Source organism: Ranitomeya imitator, chromosome 4 (assembly GCF_032444005.1).
Source record: "Ranitomeya imitator isolate aRanImi1 chromosome 4, aRanImi1.pri, whole genome shotgun sequence".
Lineage (NCBI taxonomy): Eukaryota > Metazoa > Chordata > Amphibia > Anura > Dendrobatidae > Ranitomeya > Ranitomeya imitator.
The window spans coordinates 260077282-260101250 of record NC_091285.1 but is presented as its reverse complement, the minus strand read 5'-3'; the positions used below and the strand labels follow the sequence as shown (position 1 = coordinate 260101250).

Here is a 23969-nt window from a genome sequence, read left to right as displayed (position 1 = left end):
AGGGGCTAATATGGCAGTCTGATAAACTTATGGAATGTAGGCTTTACTTACTAAATACTAATTCAGTACTTAAAAGGTATAGGATACTTATACTGTTATTCTAGGCAAAACATCAACATTTTGTTTTAGCCAGAATGTCTGTTCTCCTCTCCCAGCCATCAATTCAGTGCTCGTGTGCCATCCTTTATGTCTTTTTATATATTAGCTACTACTGAAATCACTTACTACAGGTACGAAATTAAGGAGCGAGAAGATGAAACATACATGCAGTGTGATGCTATATAGGCGTCACAAACTATGGCAATATTCAAGTTGAGTTTTTGCACAGCCAATGGCCTGAACCAGTTTGGAAGTGGGCAATTCTTTAGATGTATTTGTACCCAGCAAAACCAGAAACAAGTGCGTAATTGGACTTAAAATTGAAATACTGACAAAAATGTATGGGCCATCATCCAAATACATACCGAATGTACAAGGATGACATGTTAAACCTCACAATAAAAGTTAGATAGATTCGGTAAAGAAAAGAAAATTCTGGGTACATTGGGCACAATGTATAAATAAGTAAGGACGCAGTGCGGTGTACCTGGCTTAGTGACCAGTCTGTTTTTTGTGACGGTTAGAGCCACTATTTTATACATATGATCACCTGCATGGCTCTATACTAGACTATAGGAACAGTCATATTAAGGCCCATATACACATTAGATGAAAGTTGGCCACAGTGGCCGACTACCAGATGTTCTCAGAGGGTCCAAGACACCAGAGATAGATCAAAAGTTCACATTTTATTAATTCCATCAGATTAAAATACAAAAAACAATGTAGCAACATTACAGCCATATGACCTTTATCAAGCAAGACAAGAGTAAAAAAAGAAATTAAGTTTTAATCTATCTTTGGTGCCTTGGTTCCTTGAGCTTTGTTTCTTCTGCTGGGTGCAAAACTGAGCCAAGTTTGCACAGACTTCTCCATGTAGTCAATGGGACTTTACTCAGAATATTTGACCATCAGGTGTTGACAGAGGAGAAAAGATCAGACAGATTGAATTTCAACACCCGATCCCGTTTTCAGGAAAGATAAGCCACCCACAGATGCGTCTGGCAGCGGCTTTCTACTCTATCCCCATTGAAAACACATAAGTGCTCAGCATGGCCAAATATTCATGTACATAGGGGAGTCGAGAGAGTTAGCTCTCTGCTGGATCTTGGCGGCTATTACATTTGTAGGACCAGCTCTAAATCAATCTATATTGGTCGAACATCAGTATCAGAATGATACTGACTTAACGTACTCCCAAATGGCACTCATATAAGTGGTCTAAGTCCTGATACACACACTGAAGCTCCACATTCCATTAACATTTGCTGTAAAATCAATACTCTAAAAATATCTTTATTATAGAACGATTTGCTATGGTTTTTCCTTATTTTCTTGTTTGATGGAGTGTAGAAAAAAAAATCAACAAGCTATTGATGCCACTTGTTATCATCATATTAATAAATATTACTTAAAGTCAAACCTGCTATATTTAGTTGGAAGCACTAACCATGTAATGTCTAAAGAGGCCTCCAGACTTTTCCCGACAGAGGTCATTAGGAACAAGAATGGTTGGATATGTTGAATTTCAATAGGCCTGACCTTTTTTCCCACGGGACATAACCTGCTGCCAGTGCCAGGTATGTTTGGCCGCAGCTTACTGCCTCCTACCCATAAAGAATTAAGTTCCCCCGACAACTCTCTCTGCAGAGTCCCCATACACAAGAGTGACCGAGCGTACGTTTTCTCTACAAAAGAGATGTCTCCTACTTAGCTCCTGGAGAACAAAAGGATTGGCTTCTGGAAATCTATCATGCCAGATCCTTCTCTTCCCCAGCATCATCTATCGGGAGAGAGTCAGTAGGCGTCCCTACACATTAGACTGTCGGGCTGATGACGGTGGGTTCAGGTGACAGTGTGTATAGGGGCCTTAAGGCAGTCGGACTCTCCTTTCCGGCAGATGTTTGACTTCTGTACATCAGCAAACTATGTAGTGGCTTTAAAATGTTTCTACAGTTGTGTAGATTGACCTAACATTTGTCACTGGTTTGGCGATTACCTTTTATATATATGGTAATGTGCTGGGACGTTCTAAGTATCACACAAGAAATAATTAGAACAACAGAGTATATATACGTAACGGAGATCCTTCAGCAGCAGTAGCCTACTTGGCTATGTTTGCTGACACAACTGAATTTTCAGACATTTCAAAGAGTGATAATGAATCAAGAAATGGAAAAAGACTATAGAATACCAAATAAAATACATTGCCAGCTAACCAACGCAAATGAACGGTATGGCTACATGGTGGACATAAGTAACTGTAGCATCTTGAAGCAAGGTCACCCAGAAAGCAGCCAATTGTCCTGCCGCAGCTAGCACTTTATCAATATCATCCGCTTTCTGGTGGCTTTCCTGAACTACGTAGAGAAGATCAGTTTCGGCATAAGGTATCTGGTAACCATAACTCTGCAGAATACTAGTGAAGGATCCTGTTAAGAATATACTTAATAGAAACGTGATATTTGTCAAGTACCTGAATTAACAGGACCTTTGCTTTCCAAGCTGTCATTTCAACTCAGAATGCTAATAGCTCAATTTACCCCAAAAGACCTGCAATGGCAGCCAGCAGCATACTTAGAAAACGTGTTCATATACATCTGTGACATGGACATTACAGAACAGTGAGGTGTGTAACAGCGGATACAATGACACAGCTCGCTAGACAGTGCGGGCACTCTCATACTTGTTCTACTGGCGATGTGGACAAAGTGAAAAGCTGTACAAGATTCCAGAGTCGAGGGCGGATACTTTAAAAAGAAGAAGAATATTGCACCCAAAAGTTCAAATCATCTGACCTCCAACATGGCGGGGATGAAAAGCACTGAAAATGCTAGTGAGGCAAGAAGTGGTCCCAATCCAACAGCGACAGTTCCAGACTCCACATACTTCTATGTGAGTCCGTTTCTTTCATTTGAACAAATAGTTAATGGCAATCTGAAGAAAAATCAGGAAGATAATAATACAATAGTCTCTTTGCTGAAGGAAGCTACCTTCTGTGCTTGAGGCATTTGCAGTTACACGATTACGGAGAGCGATGATGTTCCTATAGGACAGAACAAGAGGGTGAAGATTATAACAAGCAGAACCACAGGGGAGAACATGTACGTATTATACTTGTGCAGTCCAAGTGTTTGATAATGGTATTCAGTCGCAATCTGTCGACTGATGTCGCCGGATCCGTTTTTTTCTCATAGACTTGTATTAGCGATGGATGGCCCTATGTTTCATCCGTTGAAAATTGTTTGTCCGTCGAAAAAACGGACAGCGACGGATCCGTCGCCGTCAGTCGTTTGCTAGAATGGGAGTGACGGATTCTGTTTTATAACTGAGCATGCTCACATTTAATTAGCCAGATCCGCTAGTCGGATCCTTCGAAAAAACGAATCAGTCGCATCAGTTTTTCACAATCTGCAACGGATCTGTCGAGCCAACAGATTGCGACTCATGGCAGATAACGGATGTGTGAAAGGGGCCTCAGTGACGGATCCTGCGCTGCCCATCTTTGGCTATAATGGAAGCCTATGGATGCACGATCCGTTGCTGACTGTGAAAAGCAGGAATACAGCGACAGGTTCAATCTTTTGAAACGGAGCATGAGAGGAAGAATTTCCAGTCAGGGAAATTCTCTCTCGCTCGCTCTCTCTCTCTTTTTACTATTGATGCTGCTTATGCAGCATCAATAGTTCCAAGATATAATGTTAAAAATTAAAAAAAAAATTAAAAAAAATCACAATATTCTTACCTTCCGGCGTCCCACGCAGCGTTACCGATGCTCGCGATGCTCCCGGCAGCTAGCGTTCCCAGTAATGCTTTGCAAAATAACCTGATGACGTTGCGAGACCGCTATGTCATCAGAGGTCATTGCATTACTGGGAACGCCAGCTGCCGGAAGCATCGCGAGCATCGGTAACGCTGCGCAGGACGCTGGAAGGTAAGAATATTGCAATTTTTTTTTTATTATTAATATTATTAAGCTGGGTGTGTTGTGTATGTGTTTTCGCAGCGGAAATCCGCAGCGAAGACACATACACAACAGATGCACATAGCCTCGACGGGTCCGTCAGAAAAACAGGCCCAGTGCACCCGTTTTTTACAGTCTGCACAGGATCCGTCTTTTTAACATTTTGACGGATCCTGTGCAGATTGTAAAAACGGAAGTGTGAAAGAGGCCTGAGCGATTTTCCGATGTGCAGAAAAAACGTTCCTCTGTGAGTTGTCACCGCCCGATGGACAGCAATTTTCTGACAGATCCAGTGCACGACGGATGAAATGGATGACCATCCGTCACAATCCGTCGCTAATACAAGTCTATGGGAAAAAGCAGGATCCAGCAGAAAAATTTGCTGGATTCTGTTTTTTCAAAAATCGACGGATTTCGGCGGGAGCTCAAAAACTGAAGTGTGAAAGAGCAAGAGTTTGGACACGCCTTCTCATTTAAAGATTTTTCTGTATTTTCATGACTATGAAAATTGTACATTCACACTGAAGTCATCAAAACTATGAATTAACACATATGGAATTATATACTTAACAAAAAAGTGTGAAACAACTGAAATTGTGTTTTATATTCTAGGTTCTTCAAAGTAGCCACCTTTTGCTTTGATGACTGCATTGCACACTCTTGGCATTCTCTTGATGAGCTTCAAGAGGTAGTCACCGGGAATGGTTTTCACTTCACAGGTGTGCCCTGTCAGGCTTAATAAGTGGGATTTCTTGCCTTATAAATGGAGTTGGGACCATCAGTTGTGTTGTGCAGAAGTCTGGTTGATGCACAGCTGATAGTCCTACTGAATAGACTGTTAGAATTTGTATTATGGCAAGAAAAAAAGCAGCCAAGTAAAGAAAAACGAGTGGCCATCACTACTTTAAGAAATGAAGGTAAGTCAGTCCGAAAAATTGGGAAAACATTGAAAGTGACCCCAAGTGCAGTGGCAAAAACCATCAAGCGCTACAAAGAAACTGGCTCACATGAGGACTGCCCCAGGAAAGGAAGACCAAGAGTCACCTCTGCTTCTAAGGATAAGTTTATCCGAGTCACCAGCCTCAGAAATCGCAGGTTAACAGAAGCTCAGATTAGAGACCAGGTCAATGCCACACAGAGTTCTAGCAGCAGACACATCTCTACAACTGTTAAGGGGAGACTTTGTGCAGCAGGCCTTCATGGTAAAATAGCTGTTAGGAAACCACTGCGATGGACAGGCAACAAGCAGTAAAGACTTGTTTGGGCTAAAGAACACAAGGAATGGACTTTAGACCAGTGGAAATCTGTGCTTTGGTCTGATGAGTCCAAATTTGAGATCTTTGGTTCCAACCACCGTGTCTTTGTGCGACCCAGAAAAGGTGAACGGATGGACTCTACATGCCTGGTTCCAACTGTGAAACATGGAGGAGGAGGTGTGATGGTGTGGGGGTGCTTTGCTGGTGACACTGTTGGGGATTTATTCAAAATTGAAGGCATACTGAACCAGCATGGCTATCACAGCATCTTGCAGTGGCATGCTATTCCATCCGGTTTGCTTTTAGTTGGACCATCATTTATTTTTCAACAGGACAATGACCCCAAACACCTCCAGGCTGTGTAAGGGCTATTTGACCAAGAAGGAGAGTGATGGGGTGCTATGCTAGATGACCTGGCCTCCACAGTCACCAGACCTGAACCCAATCGAGATGGTTTGGGGTGAGCTGGACCACAGAGTGAAGGCAAAAAGGCCAACAAGTGCTAAGCATCTCTGGGAACTCCTTCAAGATTGTTGGAAGACCATTCCTGGTGACTACCTCTTGAAGCTCATCAAGAGAATGCCAAGAGTATGCAAAGCAGTCATCAAGGCAAAAGGTGGCTACTTTGAAGAACCTAGAATATAAGACATATTTTCAGTTGTTTCACACTTTTTTGTTAAGTATATAATTCCACATGTGTTAATTCATAGTTTTGATGCCTTAAGTGTGAATGTACAATTTTCATAGTCCTGAAAATACAGAAAAATCTTTAAATGAGAAGGTGTGTCCAAACCTTTGGTCTGTACTGTACATACATACGTGCACACACATATATACGCCCAAAGGTATTAGGTCTAAAAGGGACATATGCGTATATTATCATGACTATGTGTACAGAACGATCATACTAACGACAATACTTACACAGCACTCATTAAACGGACATGGATCATGCTGGGGCCGCTACAGTTATTCTCTATGCATTGAACAACATGAACCTAATGTCTATCAGGTTAAAAAAGTTTCACATCCATAAAACAAATGTGCAAAAAGATATGATCACCTGTTGATTTCTTCTTGTGTTTTCTTGATGGATTCTATGGCACTTTGTAATTCTCCATGATCTGCCCCTTTCTTTCGACTTCTACTGCTGTGAGCCAATACGTGCGCTGGAAGAGCAATGACGACACAAACTTACTGCGTCATTCTTCTTTTACCATTATTTCAAAGCTCAGCAAAGTCACTGCAGTCAGTGGTTCTCTCTTAAAGGGATTTTAATATATGTAAACAAACTATACAAAACACTTGCGTAAGTATTTGGGCAAAATGGTTTAACAGCGTGGTGTGAAAGCATTGCCACTATTTACTGCCACCTGATGACTTACTTATGTCATTTTAATTGACATCCTTCATTTAACTTTACAGTGTAATTTGGTTTTTTTTTCGGGGGGGGGGGTGCAATTTTTTAGTAAGTTCACTCTGCAGAAAAAATGACCTTGTAAGGCTATGTGCACACGTTGCTGATTTGCATGTGGAATTTTCCATGCGGATTCTGCATCTCTTGGCAGAACACGCAGGTCAAAATCTGCGTTTCTTATGCGGATTTTGTGCATTTTCCTGCGGATTTTGAGCGGATTTCATGCGTTTTTACCCCAGCGTTTTCCTATAATGGAATGGGTGCAGAAACGCATAAATAATTGACATGGTCCTTTTTTTAATCCGCTGTTTTCTGCACCATTAGCACAGCATTTTAATTTTCCCATTGATTTACATTGTATTGCAAATCACATGCGGTTCTGCACAGAAAAAGCGCTGCGGATCCGCAGTAAATCCGCAACGTGTGCACATAGAACACAGGCTATGAATCAGTACTCTTATAATTTAGTATTTATGGGGGAGGTAGGTGTTGTCTATTTAGAAAACCATAACACTTCATAAGCTTCATTAAGCTATAGCTTATTTTTTTCTTAGATAAAGTTGTATGGGTGCTTGTTTGACCATTTTTACTATACAAGATGCATATTTTTGCATCTTATTAGGGTGTAAAATTACTTACATAGTGATTTTTTAAAAAATTTCAATATTTGAAAAGGTGGCGATTTCAACTTCCATAATAGTTGCTATATATATATATATATATATATATATATATATATATAAAATATTTTTAGTGTTTCTTAAACGTTATATTTGTCCCCTTGGACCTGGAATAGCTTGATCACCTATAAAATACAATGTAATACTGTGGTACTTCAACAGTATTTCAGTCTATTGTACAATTACAACTTTCCTATTAAGCCTTGGAGCACTGTCAGTGGGCATTCAGAAGCCTGCAAACAGTCCAATGGGCACCCTGTGATTGTGTCGCTACACGGGGAGAACCATGGATGTTGTGACTCCTTCCTACCCTCCTAAAAGCGCTATTGACAGCATCATCTAAGTTACTATTGGGTATCGGCCGTATAACACAAGCAGCACCGGTGCTGTATGGTGCAGGCTCAGCTCCTGAGTCTTCTCCATACAGTGAGGACGCACTTCTGCCGTAAATAAACGGTACATGTCACCAAAGGGGTTAAAATAACTTATAGCTTTCATGAAAAGGAGCATTCGTCTCTTTGGACACTGCCAAGCTGCTGTGTGTGTATATATACTTCCATCTGATAGACACCTCTCCAGGTAGAAAGGGATCCCCCAGTCATCAGACATCTGTGGCAAATCTCATAGATAAGGGAACAACCTCTTTATACATTGGTTGGATCTATGTATGTCAATCATAATAAGACAATCATGAATGAAATATTGTTTAGGTCGGTGATGACAAGCTTTACAATAAACCAGTTTGTAGCCTTGACAGAGCTTCTTGTAGATCAGAACTAAGATGGCTCACAGGTTAATATTCACATCCTCTTTATCACGCAGAACTTTAGCACTAGAGGTGCCAGCTTCCTATTTTTTGAAACCTATGTACACAACTTTTTCACAGAGAGAATAGACTGCCCTATAATCTCCCGACTCCAGCTAGGTTGTATCAACCTGGAGAAACCATGATCCCATAGCTCTTACAAATGAAAGCCCACCTTCACTGCCAGAGGAGTCCTGATTATCCAGCTCTGGGGAGGAGCACCCACTTTCCCCTTTCTTCTGCTGACCACTTGACTTGTGCTTCAGCTTTGGAACACAAACCTGTAATACACACAATTATACATGTAGTATTGCAATCTAAAGCCGATCCGAAGGTACAGCCTAAAACAAAAGCCTAGAAGAACTAGAATACCCATCCAAATGTTAGATACAAATGCATTTCTTCAGAGGTATCTCCACCTTTTCTGCATCTAATGGCCCCCATATACGTTATATTAAAGTCGAACCAACCGGCTGATATTAGCGGGATCGGCTGACCATCTAATGAGTATTCCTGACTCTTCCTGAACGAATTACGTCAGGATATAGGACTACGACAGAGCCATCTGTGGGCATTTGTGGCTGTGGCGTGTCGGGAGAAATAGCAGTCTTCAGAGCGAGTGATCAGATGACAGCTATCGCTTGCGTATGGCTACCATTAATGAAGAAAAAAAGGTAGCCAATATTCAAATTAAGATTGAATACCAAGCCTGATTGTAACAAAAAAAACAGAGCATAAGAATCCTGACACCATGCAACACTAAAAAAATAGTATATATTAATAACTAAGCAAAATGCATCCCAATATATACAGATTTCTCATGTATCACATATATTTTTGGGAGAAGAATATATCATAAAGAGCAGTCATGCATCTCCAGACTGTTAGTAGTTGTTTTTTTTTTTAAGACAGAAAAAAGCAAATGGTAAAGGGGTTTTCACATATATTCACTATTATAATGAGTAATGGTGTATGGACCGAAAGTGATCAATTCGGATTTCGGACATAATGCTCTGCCCAGTGACCTAAAGCGGGCACATATCAATGTAAGGCAGATGTTGTGGCGCACACGGCCCTTCCGGCAGTATTACATACCAGTGTAGCACAGACTGACAATCAGATTTCTCAGCCTTACAGCCAGAGGTTAGTACTTGTAAGCTTCCATTTTACACATGCGTCCTGGATCTTGACAGGACAGAGCGGGGATAGAGGAAAGCCATTATCTTGACTCCAAACCTACCTGATAATTGCATTTGTCCCGCTTTGCCCCTTGGTTATTGAGAATAATTACACTCCCCGAACGTACCATTGGAGTCCTATGCCGGACTTTTGTCTGGACGGCACCATCTTTTTCAAACTGAACCAGGTCATTAAGGGGGTCCCATGGTCGGGTACTATAAAATATACAAAAATCACAATGACTTCAAAGCAGATCAGTACCACTATTAATAATGACACAAACATACAACAACCAATTAGAATGACACCTAGCAATAGCTTATAGTGCCTCCGCTACCTGCCAGATATTATGACCCAGTAGAGGGCACAGTGCTACTCTACCTGCCAATGCAAATATGTGCCAGTAGAGGGCACAGTGCTACTCTACCTGCCAATGCAAATATGTGCCAGTAGAGGGCACAGTGCTACTCTACCTGCCAATGCAAATATGTGCCAGTAGAGGGCACAGGGCTACTCTCTACCTGCCAATGCAAATATGTGCCAGTAGAGGGCACAATGCTACTCTACCTGCCAATGCAAATATGTGCCAGTAGAGGGCACAGGGCTACTCTCTACCTGCCAATGCAAATATGTGCCAGTAGAGGGCACAATGCTACTCTCTACCTGCCAATGCAAATATGTACCAGTAGAGGGCACAGCGCTACTCTTGTGTCAGTCTGTGTAGAGACAAATACACAAAAAGATCATACTGCAGTTACAAGAACGTTGTTTGTATATACCGTAGCTTTCTACTTGCTGAGAGAGGGAAGGTGTCTGTATTAAGTCGGTCACTGACTACTAGAAAAAACTATGCCTGGAGAAGGTGCTGCCCTGTCTACTCATGAACCAAGCTGCCTTACCTAATATCTGAAAGGTGTACTTCATACATGTGGGTTTTGTGACAGTTTTACTTCAATTGCAGGCAGTGGTAAAAAAAAAACTTAGTGAAAAACATCCATAGTCCTCCAATTTAACAAAGAATAATAAAATAACAGATTAAGGTGCATTTAGACAAGCCAAGAATTGGTGAACGATTAAAAACATACATTCCCTATTATTGGACCATGTAAACATGCCAGCCATCACCCAACAAGAAAGCAAAGTTTTTGCCAGCATGAAAACCATTGTGCAAATTGGAGATGTGCTGCCAAAAATATATTGATACAAGAACAAGACAAATCGAACATCAAGAAGAAGAGCTGCCGCAGCCAACTTCCTTTTGATGTTTAATATGTCCGAAGGCAGAGACGGTGACCCCAGCGCTGAATGGGCGACGGGCTCAAGTGTCATAACAACCACACGAGAGCCCCGGGAATGCGAGTGCCGACATAGCGGAAACTGCGCTGGCACGGGAGGGGAGTATAAGATTTTTTATTTGATCAGGGCCAAGCGTGGGGTATGAGAAGGGGTTGTCCTAGTAGAGGCCAACTTCTTTAATGGTCTGAAATCTGTTAGCAAAATAAGCAAAAAACGTCTTCGATCTTTGTGTGCTGGCAGAGCAAGTGAGTACTGATGAGGTGACAACAATATTAGTGCTCGAAGAAAACGACAAACAGTTAATAAAATTTTCCAATATGTCAGATCAAGTTTTGGGCTCCCTTCTAACATGTGACAGATTTTCATGTCATGAAAAGAAGGTGGAAAATGACAGGATTCAATCTAATTCTATTACGAGAACATATTCACATTGCAATTTTTGTTAAGTCACTATTGAACAGGTAATACAGTCAGAGACCAATGCTAAACATTATAAATACAACATTTATCGCATATAAAATGCACAGAAGTGAACTGAAATTACTCTGCATATTTGTAATGCCATTCTCCAGAGATCGGATCCTGTTCAAAGAGATTGCAGGTCCACTCCTCTCCCTTTGTCTTCCTCTCTTTGGCAGCTTTCCTCTGAGCCTCTTCCAAAACAAACTTCTCCTGAGTGGCTTCTGTCTGATCTTTGTTATTGATTGCCCTTGTAACATGTTGCCAGAGTCTGCAAATATGGAGAAGGGCATTGTTTAGCATCTAGAATTATATAATTAAGGCAAAATTTACCTTGCACCAAAACTAACCATAAAGGTAAAAAAAAACAGAACAAATAAAAATGGTTAAAAGTCATCAAAAAAGCAGAATTTTACATTATGTGAAAGTTACGGTACACACTTACTGATGGATCAAAAACCAGTTCACTTCTTACAGATTTCGGCCATTAAGTGCACAGAACTTAAGGCCTCATGCACATTAGGGGGACTGTCTGTCAATCATTCAGCTGACAGGCATTCCAACACACACAAGTATATGTTCTCTATGTGAAACCCGCTGACCGACATCTCTGCTGGCGAATTATCTCCAGGAGAACGTGATCGATGGTCCGAAATCAGATATGCCGACTATCAGTTGGCCGGCATCCCCATGTGCATTAAAGTGTTCGTGAACCCCTCGATATCGGTGGGTGCGATGACAGTCTAATGTTTATGGGGGCTTTACCTTCACAGACAAAATTATATTCCCAAGATGAATTACCTTTCAGATTCAAACTCTTTCTGCTCATCACGCTGCACTGTGCATCGGATCAATCTGCGCTGCTTAATCTCATGGGTGGGGTTCCAGAAGGTCTCAGACATATCTGTCTTCTTGTCGTGAATAAAGACTTCACAGTCCTGGAAAGTAATTGTACATTTTTATGGTCAAGTGAATGCCTCTCAGCTGGAGGACAAAGCCTGTGGACAAGGATGGTGCTGATCTTTAAGAATGGAGCACTGTTTTTCTTATTTCATCTGTAAAGTCTTGTTCCCATCTGTAAAATGACCTCAAGTAATGAAGCAATGAAGCTATGGTACCACTATGATCAGTAGGGCCTGATTTCTGGCATCTCCACTGATCCTAATAATGAAGTGTTGGTCCAAAAAGAGTAACAGGACTAAATCAGTATTGTGGTCCCTTCATTCACAGAAACAATTGGAGTCCCAAAGTTTCGACCTCTACCGATAATAAAATGAAGACATATCCTAATTCTGCACTCTTAAAAGAGCTGTTCTATAAAGACAGCCTCCTAGGGAATATGGATGACATGGCAGGGGCCCCTTGTTTGGAACTCTCTTCTATGCGCTAGAATAAAGAAATGCTAAAAAACAATAGAACTTGCAGATTCGGACCATGTTTTATCAAAAGATATGTACAGAAGGCGTGTTTCTCTGGTAAAATAAACTGGACCACAGTAGGTTTGGCTCTCAAACCCTCAACAACCAAAGATAACCACCATGGTATTCACATCCAAACCATTGTCTGCTTTAAGAAAACTCTTTTAAGTGCAAATGCAAAGCAATTGTATGTGAATGCTCATATATTACATAGTTAGAGAGGTTGAAAAAAGACCAAGGTCCATCAAATTCAACCAATTCTACATTTTGTCACCAAATTAACTATAATCCACAACGTTATGTAAATTGAGGAAATCATCCAGACCTAGGAGGGGATCTCATTACGGGAGGAAGAAACGCGATTCCGACAGCTAAACAGGAAAGGGTTCTTTACAGTTAGAGCAGTCAGACTGTCGGATGCCAATCACAAGAGGTAGTACTGGAAGACACTAGAACGGCTTTTGTAAAAGGGCTGGATGATTTCCTCAGTAGACATAACATTGAGGGTTAGAGATAATTTAGTGACAAAATGGATAATTGGTGAAGAAAGGTTGAACTTGATGGACCTAGGTCTTTTTTCAAACTGTGTAACTATGTGTCGTCAGCAAAGACTCTCAATCCCTGTCCACATGGTCATTAATAAACAAGAATCGGTCCTAGCACAGATCCCTGCGGTCCCCACTGCTGACTGTACCCCATATAGAGAATGTACCATTTATGACAACTCTATTTCCTGTCATTTAGCCAATTCCTTACCAATATGTATTTCAGTGTCCCCTAGTCACTGTTTCTGTAGCTTCAGTATAAGGCTGTTATGTGGTACAGTCCATATTCACAAAAATGGAAAGAAAAACAGTATTGATGTAGTGTGTCATAACGATACAGATTTTAATGACTGCCACTTACCCAATGACCTTCCAGAGTGGCCAGGACTTCCTTTCCCAGTTTAATTTTCCCTGATATTTGATTAACACTATCATCATTTCCAAGAAACGGCTGCAAAGTAAAGTAACACCGGTCAACCACATGGTAATTACACACTGAACAAGGTATAAGCACTAGTTAAAGTCCTCTGTAACCATTGATCTGCTTCCCGCTTGCTGATAGCTTGCGAGTCCATTCTCAGTCCATTGTGCCATGCATCAATAGACCTACCCATTTTCTGGCGCACATCACACACAGGTACTTTGTATATGATGCTAAAGGCTGCATCATATTCATCCTGACAATTGCGGAGCATGTCTTAAAGCAAAGGTCATGTGAGAATTAGTGATGATGTTGTGGCTTACTATACATGAGCAATCCTCCTAGGTCCCACATCTGATGTTCATCCTTAAAGGTCCATATTTGTTCAGTAGAAATATATGAAACGCTCCTCCTCTCTCTGCTGAGTGATTGCAATATGGATCTACTATTTTGGTTTTGCATGCGGCAATTAAAGTACATTTTCTTTTCTTAATCTAGTGATAAAATAGGTAACCTTGCAGTTTTCCAATATACATGAGAACAAAGTGTCACTCTCGTAAGACAGCGACAGTATCTATTAGATGCCAACAAACTGATAAGATGGCGGCTGCAGAACTACTGATTGTAGAGACTTGTCCACCATTCCAGTGAAAAGGACGTCTCTCCAATTTTCTCAAGAGTTCTTCTCCAGGAACTCAAGCCTTCTGATTGGCACCATACTAAAGGGAACCTGTCAGCAGGATTGTGCTCAGTAACCTACAGACAGTGTCAGGTTGGAGCCGTTATACTGATTAAAATGATACCTGGGTGATGAAATCCGTCTTGTGGTTGTTTGTGGGTTACTGAAAAAAATCCTGCTGACAGGATCCCTTTAAGACCAGTTAGCCAAAGGAAACACATTGCATTGGTCAACCAAAGAGACAGGCCTGCAGAAAAGATTACCACTCCAGTGACCATTGTATGATATAAACGTTTCTCCTTCCACTGCACCAGAAAATCCTTAATTAACAGGCAATATTAAAGCAGCACCAAGCACACCACTGCCATCCAAACTTGCCATACGCAGCCTATAGAAATCTGCATTTAAAATATTGAACACTTGTCTGTGCCTTTTTATGAGAGCTGGTGTGTATAGATTCATAGAACCTGTTCCATCATGCCACAACAAAGACTTTTCAAGAGGTCAGCTAATGAAAAGAAGAGTAGTGGAAGTTAGTAGGCAAATCTCAGCGCTCCCATCCAGAGGCCACAGATAACGGACGGGGCCAATGGATTGGCTCCTGAAAATCGATTCACACCTTTTTCTGTCCATGCATGTAAGATTAGACCTGTAGAATGCACTCACGGCTAACGGAATAGGACTTAACAAGGCTTCACATCCTACATCACATAACCTTGCTAGAGGTCGCATGACCGGCACCGTGTTTAGCATTACACATTACTAACATTGGGCAACAACCACTTCACTATGTAGCGACACGGCGTTCACTTCAGTGGAAAACGAAAGGTATAAGAGCAGTATTCTAAACTCATGTACATTAGAAAACAATATGGTTACTGACAACACACCTGACAACAGTAGGTAAAAAGATCTCTGCAGGTACAAAAATATACAGTATATCACACAGGTCCGGAGTATATAAATTATAGTAAACTTACAACAAGCAAATATAAAACATGCATGGAAAGCATAAAAGAGCAAAAAATAATGGATGGTGGCCCATCAATTCAATGCCAAATGAGCAATACTATGAGGTGTGCAGAGAGAGCAGATAATCTAAGCGTTACTGCCACGTGTCACCCAATGAATTCTTTATAAGCTCTGCAGATTTCCTTGAAAAATCTACCAGCAAGAACGGTATACCTGGTCAACAAACGGAGACGTACCTTGTAGTCCTTAATGGTTTTATTGGTTTTTTTTATCAGCCGCGGGAATAAAGCAGATTGACTTAACATAAATTTAAGAATGAAAAGTAACAGAACAGTGAGATTTCCACAGCAAGTGTACACCAGTGGCCAATTTATTGGGTATATCTGAGATCTCTGAAAAAGCTGTGACCACCAATCAATAATATAGTATAAAAAGCAGGGTGTGATTCTAGATTAAAAATTAACTTTTAATAAACTCGTTAAAAAATGGTAGACCCAAATAATCAAAACACATAAAGGAGTCACAGTACGTCACATTTCAAAAGAAGAAATGCCAATATCACAAATAAATCGAACTGCCTCAGACCTCAATATCCCAAAATCCCTATGAATAAATCTATCATGGGAACATAAAGGTCCGATATCAGCTGGCAGTGCGGAAAAACATCAAATTTCACATCACCTGGTCATTTGGCAGATCAGACCACATATGCTCTTTATATATGCATCTATTATTAGCAATGACCGCTCAAAATGGTGTGTGAAAGGAAAAAAAAAAAAGTGAACAGTTTCACCCTATAGCGAATTAATGACCGTTTTTATCTGGTGTAAAGACTGGGGAGATGGCACATCATTATCCATACAAATACCCCATCATAGAATATCACCAGTTTTTATATAGTGACCCCCAATGCAAAGTAACGAAAAGGTATACTTCCCTACGTGTTTCGTTTTTCTCTACTCATCAGGGGAAGATTCCTGTAATTCTCCATTGAGATAGGAGGAGCAAGACGGGGTGCTGTGACCGTCACAGCACCCCGTCTTGCTCCTCCTATCTCAATGGAGAATTACAGGAATCTTCCCCTGATGAGTAGAGAAAAACGAAACACGTAGGGAAGTATACCTTTTCGTTACTTTGCATTGGGGGTCACTATATAAAAACTGGTGATATTCTATGATGGGGTATTTGTATGGATAATGATGTGCCATCTCCCCAGTCTTTACACCAGATAAAAACGGTCATTAATTCGCTATAGGGTGAAACTGTTCACTTTTTTTTTTTTCCTTTCACACACCATTTTGAGCGGTCATTGCTAATAATAGATGCATATATAAAGAGCATATGTGGTCTGATCTGCCAAATGACCAGGTGATGTGAAATTTGATGTTTTTCCGCACTGCCAGCTGATATCGGACCTTTATGTTCCCATGATAGATTTATTCATAGGGATTTTGGGATATTGAGGTCTGAGGCAGTTCGATTTATTTGTGATATTGGCATTTCTTCTTTTGAAATGTGACGTACTGTGAGTCCTTTATGTGTTTTGATTATTTGGGTCTACCATTTTTTAACGAGTTTATTAAAAGTTAATTTTTAATCTAGAATCACACCCTGCTTTTTATACGGTATATCTGAGATACAGTATGCAGCCAGGCTGGCCACTGTGCATGTACCACTATTCAGGTCATTAAAGTGAATTCTGCTGCCCAGTCCACGGCAGCATGCATCACGCACTGGCGGTAAGATCTTAGCCCACTATGTCTGATTCTGAAAAGCTGTGGCCTTTCAGAGAAAAGTCACTGTAGCCAAGCCGCACTGTAGACTAGTCAAAAAGGCGGGTCCCCAGTGGCTTCTCCCTGCCCACTGCACTGGAGTGACAGGTCTCTCCCTGTATGTGCACATTTGCAGAGACCTGACAATCCAGGGTAACAGGGAGGGTGAAGCCACCGAGGACCCACCTGTCCGACTAGTCACGAGCTTGGCTCGGTCCCCGGCTGCTTTTAAAGTATAAACATACCTGTCTGAGTTCACACAGCGAGTACCAGATGCATGCTGCCCGTGGATGGGGCCGCATGTATCAGCTGCCAGGTTCACTTTACTGTCAATCGCATAGGGACGTTGGCACACTTAGTGCTCATGTTCCATAGTCTTCCGTTCTTGCTAATTTATCCTTTCCTTCAGGTAGAAGAGTACGGTTTTAATCCTTTACGTTAGGGATCATATTTTACAAGACCTCCAAATCGAGAGACATACTGGTGGTCCAGGCCTTTAGGGTGCTTTCTATGTAATATGGTCCAATCCTAGATCAGCATATAACAGAAGGGCTAAGCATCCAGCAGGAAGATGATTTCACAACACCATGGTAAGTGCTCGAGTTCTTCAGCTCTTAACATCTGTTTCACTTTACTTTTAGCAGCCACAGAACATTAACAGATGTGCTTTACAAGGCCACTCAGATTCTTTCCATCTATGAGTCTCAACAGAGGATGGACATGCTGGTATAGCTTTCTTGATTAGGGATTAGAGACTTTGCTCCTCTTCGTGTCACAATGATAATGATCAGACGGTTCCCTGAAAAATGCCCACAGGAAATTTGCCCACACGGAAAATTGCCAATTGCAGCATCACAAAGTTTCAGATCTATGATATTTGAGGTGAAAGGTGAGGATGTTCACATGATGTGTGATCAACTTGTGATTTACAGCTGACCTAGTGCAAAACTGCAAACATGCTGAAGATCTGTGGTTTGTAGCAATCTGTCATTATAAGCAATAGATAGATCTAGTCCACCTCAAACTTGCACCTCAAATATCATGGATGTGAAACTTTGTGATGCTGCAATTGGCAATTTTCTGTGTGGGCAATTTTCCGTGTGGGCAATTTTCCTGTGGGCATTTTTCTGGTCACCATGTTGCTGCTATAATCTGAAAGGTAACTATACCTAATAAAGTGGCCACTCCATGTCTGAGAAAAAATGGTATACATACCTTAAGTTTAAACTCTAGAATGGCACTGTAACCAGTTTTCTCACATGTGATGGTGACATTTCCTCCAAGCTCAAGCGTCATTGTGCCATAGAGGATGCCTATGGAGATACAAGTAACATAAGTTGGATATCTACCACCGAAAACCATTACAATACTGACTTGCGAAAGTGGTACCTTTACAATGAGCATATGGCATGGTCATGGTGTAGTCTTCTCCTCTGTTAAGGAAGGTCAGTCTTCCTTCGCCTTCCAGGAGAGCAGATAGTGAATTACCTTCAGGAAAGAAAGCCCAGTGAACTTATGTTTACACTGCAACAGAAAGTTCAGCTTCTGACAAATAAGTGCCCTATCGTTATAGATATTCCGTGCACACGTCATACGAAAACGCCTATCTACAGTATGTGCAAAGCCCAGACCCAAACTGTGTTCAAACTGCATGGAGAATAAATAACAATACCCTGTAATTATAACTTATCGGTACATGTACTTAGAAAGAAATACTCCAACGTACCATAAAATTTAGATTTGGCCAAGATACTCCCACTGAGACAAAATCCATCTTTTCGATTGCTGACATAAAAGGCAGACACAGGCGGATGATGGGAAACCTGTCATATTAGGAAGCAAGCAGCATTACACCCGTTACACAGTTTAGTTAACCATGCGGCGCACAATGTAATGTCAGGAGAACTCCCATTATAATAACTCTAGACTCTATGCGGGATTGTTATATAACTTGTGCAATCATCTTGCCCAACGACTCGATTGTGAACTCCATGGTAATAACTTTCGGATGAAAGATATTAAATGTGCATTTCCATTCTGTACATTGAAGGCAAATTCACAGGATATGCAATAAGATGTATGGTGGATCTGATGCCCACTAATGAGATCTTCATCTATCCCAAGAATGGGGCCATATTGAGCAGCACAGTGCGTGGAGAGGTGGTCAGAATTCTCATTTATCTGTATTCCAACCACCACTCCACTGACAGCAGCCCATCATTGCCCAGTTCTCGAGATAAAGGCGAGTCCCCATCAATGGAATCACATTTAATATAACTTCTTGGAATATTCCATGCATGTGCCGTAAATGTATGAAATGCAGTAGCAAACTCTAGTCTAAATACTCTCCACCCTCCTGTCAAGATCCCAGCTCACCACCTGCATTCTCGACCCGCTCCCATCCCACCTCATCCCTAACCTTTCCACAGTCTTCATCCCAACCCTAATGCACCTCTTCAACCTCTCACTCACAACAGGTGTCTTCCCCTCATCCATCAAGCATGCCAAGATTACACCCATCCTCAAAAAGCCCTCCCTCGACCCATCCTCTGTGTCTAGCTATTGCCCGATATCTCTTCTCCCTTATGCCTCCAAATTACTGGAGCAACACGTCCATCTTGAACTGTCTTCCAACCTCTCCTCCTGCTCCCTCTTTGATCGGTTATAATCTGGCTTCCACCTCCATCACTCAGCTGAAACTGCCCTAACTAAAGTCACCAATGACCTACTCACTGCCAGGAGCAAGCAACACTACTCTGTCCTCCTTCTCCTGGACCTGTCTTCTGCCTTCGACACTGTGGACCACTCCCTTCTGCTACAAATCCTCTCATCTCTTGGCATCACAGACTTGGCCTTTTCCTGGATCTCATCATATCTGACAGACTGAACATTCAGTGTCTCCCTCCCCCACACCACCTCCTTACTTTGCCCCTTGTCAGTCGGTGTTCCTCAAGGCTCTGTTCTAGGACGCCTACTCTTCTCCATCTACACCTTCGGCCTGGGACAGCTCATAGAATCCCACGGTATGCAGTACCACCTCTACGCCGATGACATGCAGATCTACCTATCCGGACCTGACCTCACCTCCTTACTTACCAAAATCCCGCACTGTCTGTTTGCTATTTCAGCCTTCTTTTCTGCTCTCTTTCTACACCTGAACATGGACAAAACAGAATTCATCATCTTTCCCCCATCTCACTCTACCCCGCCACCAGACCTATCCATCAATGTCAATGGCTGCTCACTTTCCCCAGTACCACACGCCCGGTGCCTCGGGGTGATCCTCGACTCACCCTCTCTTTCAAGCCACATATCCAAGCCCTTACCTCCTGCTGTCTCAAACTCAAAAATATTTCCCGGATCCGCGCATTCCTTGACCACGACACCGCAAAAACACTAGTGCATGCCCTTAACATCTCCCGCCTTGACTACTGCTACCTCCTACTCTCTGGACTCCCCTCTAGCACTCTGGCACCACTCCAATCCATCCTACACTCTGCTGCCCGACTAATCTACCAGTCTCCCCGCTATTCCCCAGCTTCTCCCCAATGCCATGCCCTTCACTGGCTTCCTATCGCCCAGAGACTCCAGTTCAAAACCCTCACAATGACATACAAAGCCATCCACAACCTATCTCCTCCATACATCTGTGACATGGTCTCCCGGTACCTACCTACACGCAACCTCTGATCCTCTCAAAATCTCCTTCTCTACTCCCCTCTCATCTCCTCTTCCCACAACCGCATCCAAGACTTCTCCCGTGCTTCCCCCATACTCTGGAACTCTCTACCCCAACACATCAGACTCTCGCCTACCATATAAACCTTCAAAAAGAACCTGAAGACTCACCTCTTCCGACAAGCCTACAGCCTGCAGTGATCCTGAAGTTACTGAACTGCCGCACAACCTGCCCTACCCTCTCCTAGTGTATCTTCACCCATCCCCTGCAGACTGTGAGCCCTCACTTTATGTACCCGTGTGCCTTGTTTTTTGCTCATGTTTAATGTATTTGTCTATATTTGCCCATTATTCACATGTAAAGCGCCGTGGAATAAATGGCGCTATAAAAATGTATAATAATAATAATAAATATATCATATATAATACCTATAATACCTACAATCCGCTTCTGATCAAACGAGCAATAGACATACCTGCTCAGCAATGTAAAACGTCTTGCTACTGGTTTTTGGATGTATCCACAAACAGCGAAATGTTTCTCCAAGTATAGGGTTGTATGGTTTCTTCAGGCCCTACAAAAGAATATGGCTGGTATGAAATTGGTCTCTACTGCTATTACATAGTTGCTCATTACATGTCTGGAGGTGGCCGTACCCCTCATATAGTTATTCCTGCTGACCTCGCTGCCAATGCAAACCCAACAAGACTGATCCCTCTTGCCTTGGATGTGCCCAGCCAAAATTCCTTTAAAAAAGGATGGCTCTAAAAGGAGTTATCCACACAGACCTTATTTTCAGAAGGCCTCTATCCAGTGCATATAGACGAGTCCTGTTAATGAGCAATCTGCACAATGCCAGGATTCAGTTCTGTTGCCTTTTCGGTTGGTCAACAACTAACTACAAGTATGTGACTCTAATACTCACACTTATGTGCCAAGTAGCTACTTTTCCTGCTTCTCTCAATGTTCTATTGAGAAATGCATATGAGAAGCTAGCTGGCACATGCCCGCAAGTATGCAAATTGTGTATTTTCAGTGACGTGACAACCTCTTGACCAGTTTGCACATAGCACTGTCAGTATTCGGCACATCAGAAATCTAGATTTAGCCTAAAAAATCCCTTTAAAGGCATGTACGGCAATAGTCGGAAGCAGGTGTATGGAGTGGGCTCACCATACCCGGCAAATCATGGATGTGTGTTACAGCCAGCACCTGCCATTAATTTGCTACACCCACGCGAATGTCAACCTGGTAAATGTAGCTGTCAGTCTCTGATTTAACATGCGTCGGCATGGGTGTGTGTCATTCCACGACAGTCGGAGGTCTGTTGAAGACCTCTGTGCCTGCCATTACAGAGATCCTTTGAACCCCTGACTATGGCCAGGCTTTAAATGTGACTGTGATTGCAGCTATATACAGCAATGCTGTGACATCACTGTATATAGCACAGACGATGGCAGCTTCAAGTCTCCTAAAAGGTCTGTTCAGAACAGTGAAATGTAAAAAATAGTAAAGTTTTTTTTTTTTTTTTAATGTGAACGTTCAAATCATCCTCCTTTAAAATTAAAGATACTAAAAAAAAATTAAAAAAATACACATGTGGTATTGCCGCGTTCAGAAAAGTCAGATCTCTCCAAATATAAAAATAACCTAATCGGTAAAAGCCGTAAACGCAAAAAATTTCAAGAACACCAAATTGACTATTTTGGTCGCTGAAAGTCTACAAAATATGCTGTAACAAGCGATCAAAATGTTACATCTATCCCAAAATGGTATAAATAAAAAGGTTGTTCTAGAAATAAAGCAGCCACACAGCTCCATCGACCGAAAAATGAAAAAGTTACAGGTTTCAGAAAATGGCGACAACACAAAAAATAATGTTTTTTTGCAAACTTCTGATTTTTTATTTCATCACTACAAGAATGAAACAACTGGACGCTTGGCAACACCGTAATCATACTGATGAGCAGAATGATTTACCACAAAATCTATACTGTAGAAACAATTCCCCAAAAAATAATTTCAGAATTGCAATTTTTTCACAAATTGACCCCATTGCAAAGGGGTTACGCTACAAGGGAGTACAGCCAAAAGATGCGATTTTGTGCTTAGTTGATGCTGTCAGTTTGGGCTGACAGACACGCTTTACAAGGAGACATATACTGGCTGGCCTCTCACTGACACCAGCATTGAGTGGACGTCCCCTAAACTAAAAATATTTTTTCTGTGTAATCAAAAGAAGAAGGAAATGTCTGTCTTTACTTCTAAAACAAACAGGAAGGTTTCTAATATGTGAGACATACGATTTCTGCTTTACAAAGCATCAGTGTAGCAGCATCTCAAGTATTTGGTTTTCCAGTTCACGGAACGAATACTCGGACATTTGAGAAAGAGTGTAACAAAAGGCAAATATCATAGGGGGCTTGAATAACCTCATTTATAAAGAAATATCTATATTTGTTCCTTCTCCAGCAATACTTAGCAGGGGCACAGTCTTTTTTTATATAGAAATGGCCTATACAAAACAATAGTCCAAACGGAGAACATTTATATAATGAAGGTATAAAATAGAAATCTAAAGACAGAATCCAACCTTTGGTTTCTTGTAGAATCCTGAAAGATACCACTTCACAACCTTCTTCATCCGACTATATGCATTCTCCTCTAAAGCCGCCCTGCAAAAGCCAAACCACCGAAATCAGAGACTCTACTGGAAGTAGAATTTGGAGGGTTACGGTTTATTACACTGGGGTTAATTCTATGGTTTGGTCATTAAACAATTTATTAAAAGGGGTTATCCAGGTCTAGCCTTATACAAAGGCTTTATAAATCATTTGCATCCGGTTGTCACTAAAGTAGGTAACAGCTGATTGGAGAGGGTCCCCGCTCCGGTAGTCCTAACAACCTGATACTGATGACATGTTCCATGGACTGATCATCAATATATTTGTCCTGGACAACACCAAAAGTAATGGTCTTTCTCTACAAGTGATGCCATACTGGTCCATGGACTGTGTTTGGTCTTCAGGCTGAGCTCCCTAGGGTCAGGCTGAATTACAATATCAGAAAGTCCATGGCAGATGTCGCAATCTGGGAGAAAAAGATGATTTTTCCTTTATATGTTGGACAACCCGTTTCACACACACGCCAAATTCACACATTCTTCAAACATGGGGGGTGTTCACAATCCTGATTTTGCTATTTAATACGTTACTGAGATACTTCTTTCTTTTTATGTGACATTTTGGGCTATTTGTTTAAGCATGGTGTATGTAACATGTTTCATTAGAACTGCACTGTACAAAAAGTAAAAAAATATATTTATCTA

The 23969-nt window shown here is 41.5% G+C and overlaps 1 protein-coding gene across 7 annotated transcripts in view; it reads right to left on the bottom strand.

The window, feature by feature from the left end:
- Positions 1-769: 769 nt before the first annotated feature.
- Positions 770-23969, bottom strand: part of OSBPL8 (oxysterol binding protein like 8) — a 441028-nt gene continuing 417828 nt past the window's right edge. For 4 of the 7 annotated variants that reach the window (XM_069764552.1, XM_069764554.1, XM_069764553.1 and 1 more), the window contains 12 exons: positions 23235-23316; positions 21117-21215; positions 18689-18785; positions 18352-18450; positions 18178-18275; positions 13480-13569; positions 11957-12093; positions 11241-11426; positions 9462-9615; positions 8397-8502; positions 6383-6488; positions 770-3145 (listed from right to left, as the gene is read on the bottom strand). In XM_069764552.1, coding sequence (XP_069620653.1) covers positions 3010-3145; positions 6383-6488; positions 8397-8502; positions 9462-9615; positions 11241-11426; positions 11957-12093; positions 13480-13569; positions 18178-18275; positions 18352-18450; positions 18689-18785; positions 21117-21215; positions 23235-23316 — 1390 coding nt within the window. In that variant the 3' untranslated portion in view covers positions 770-3009. The remainder of the gene's footprint in view (positions 3146-6382; positions 6489-8396; positions 8503-9461; positions 9616-11240; positions 11427-11956; positions 12094-13479; positions 13570-18177; positions 18276-18351; positions 18451-18688; positions 18786-21116; positions 21216-23234; positions 23317-23969) is intronic. The other 3 variants (XM_069764557.1, XM_069764556.1, XM_069764559.1) reach the window with 1 other exon arrangement.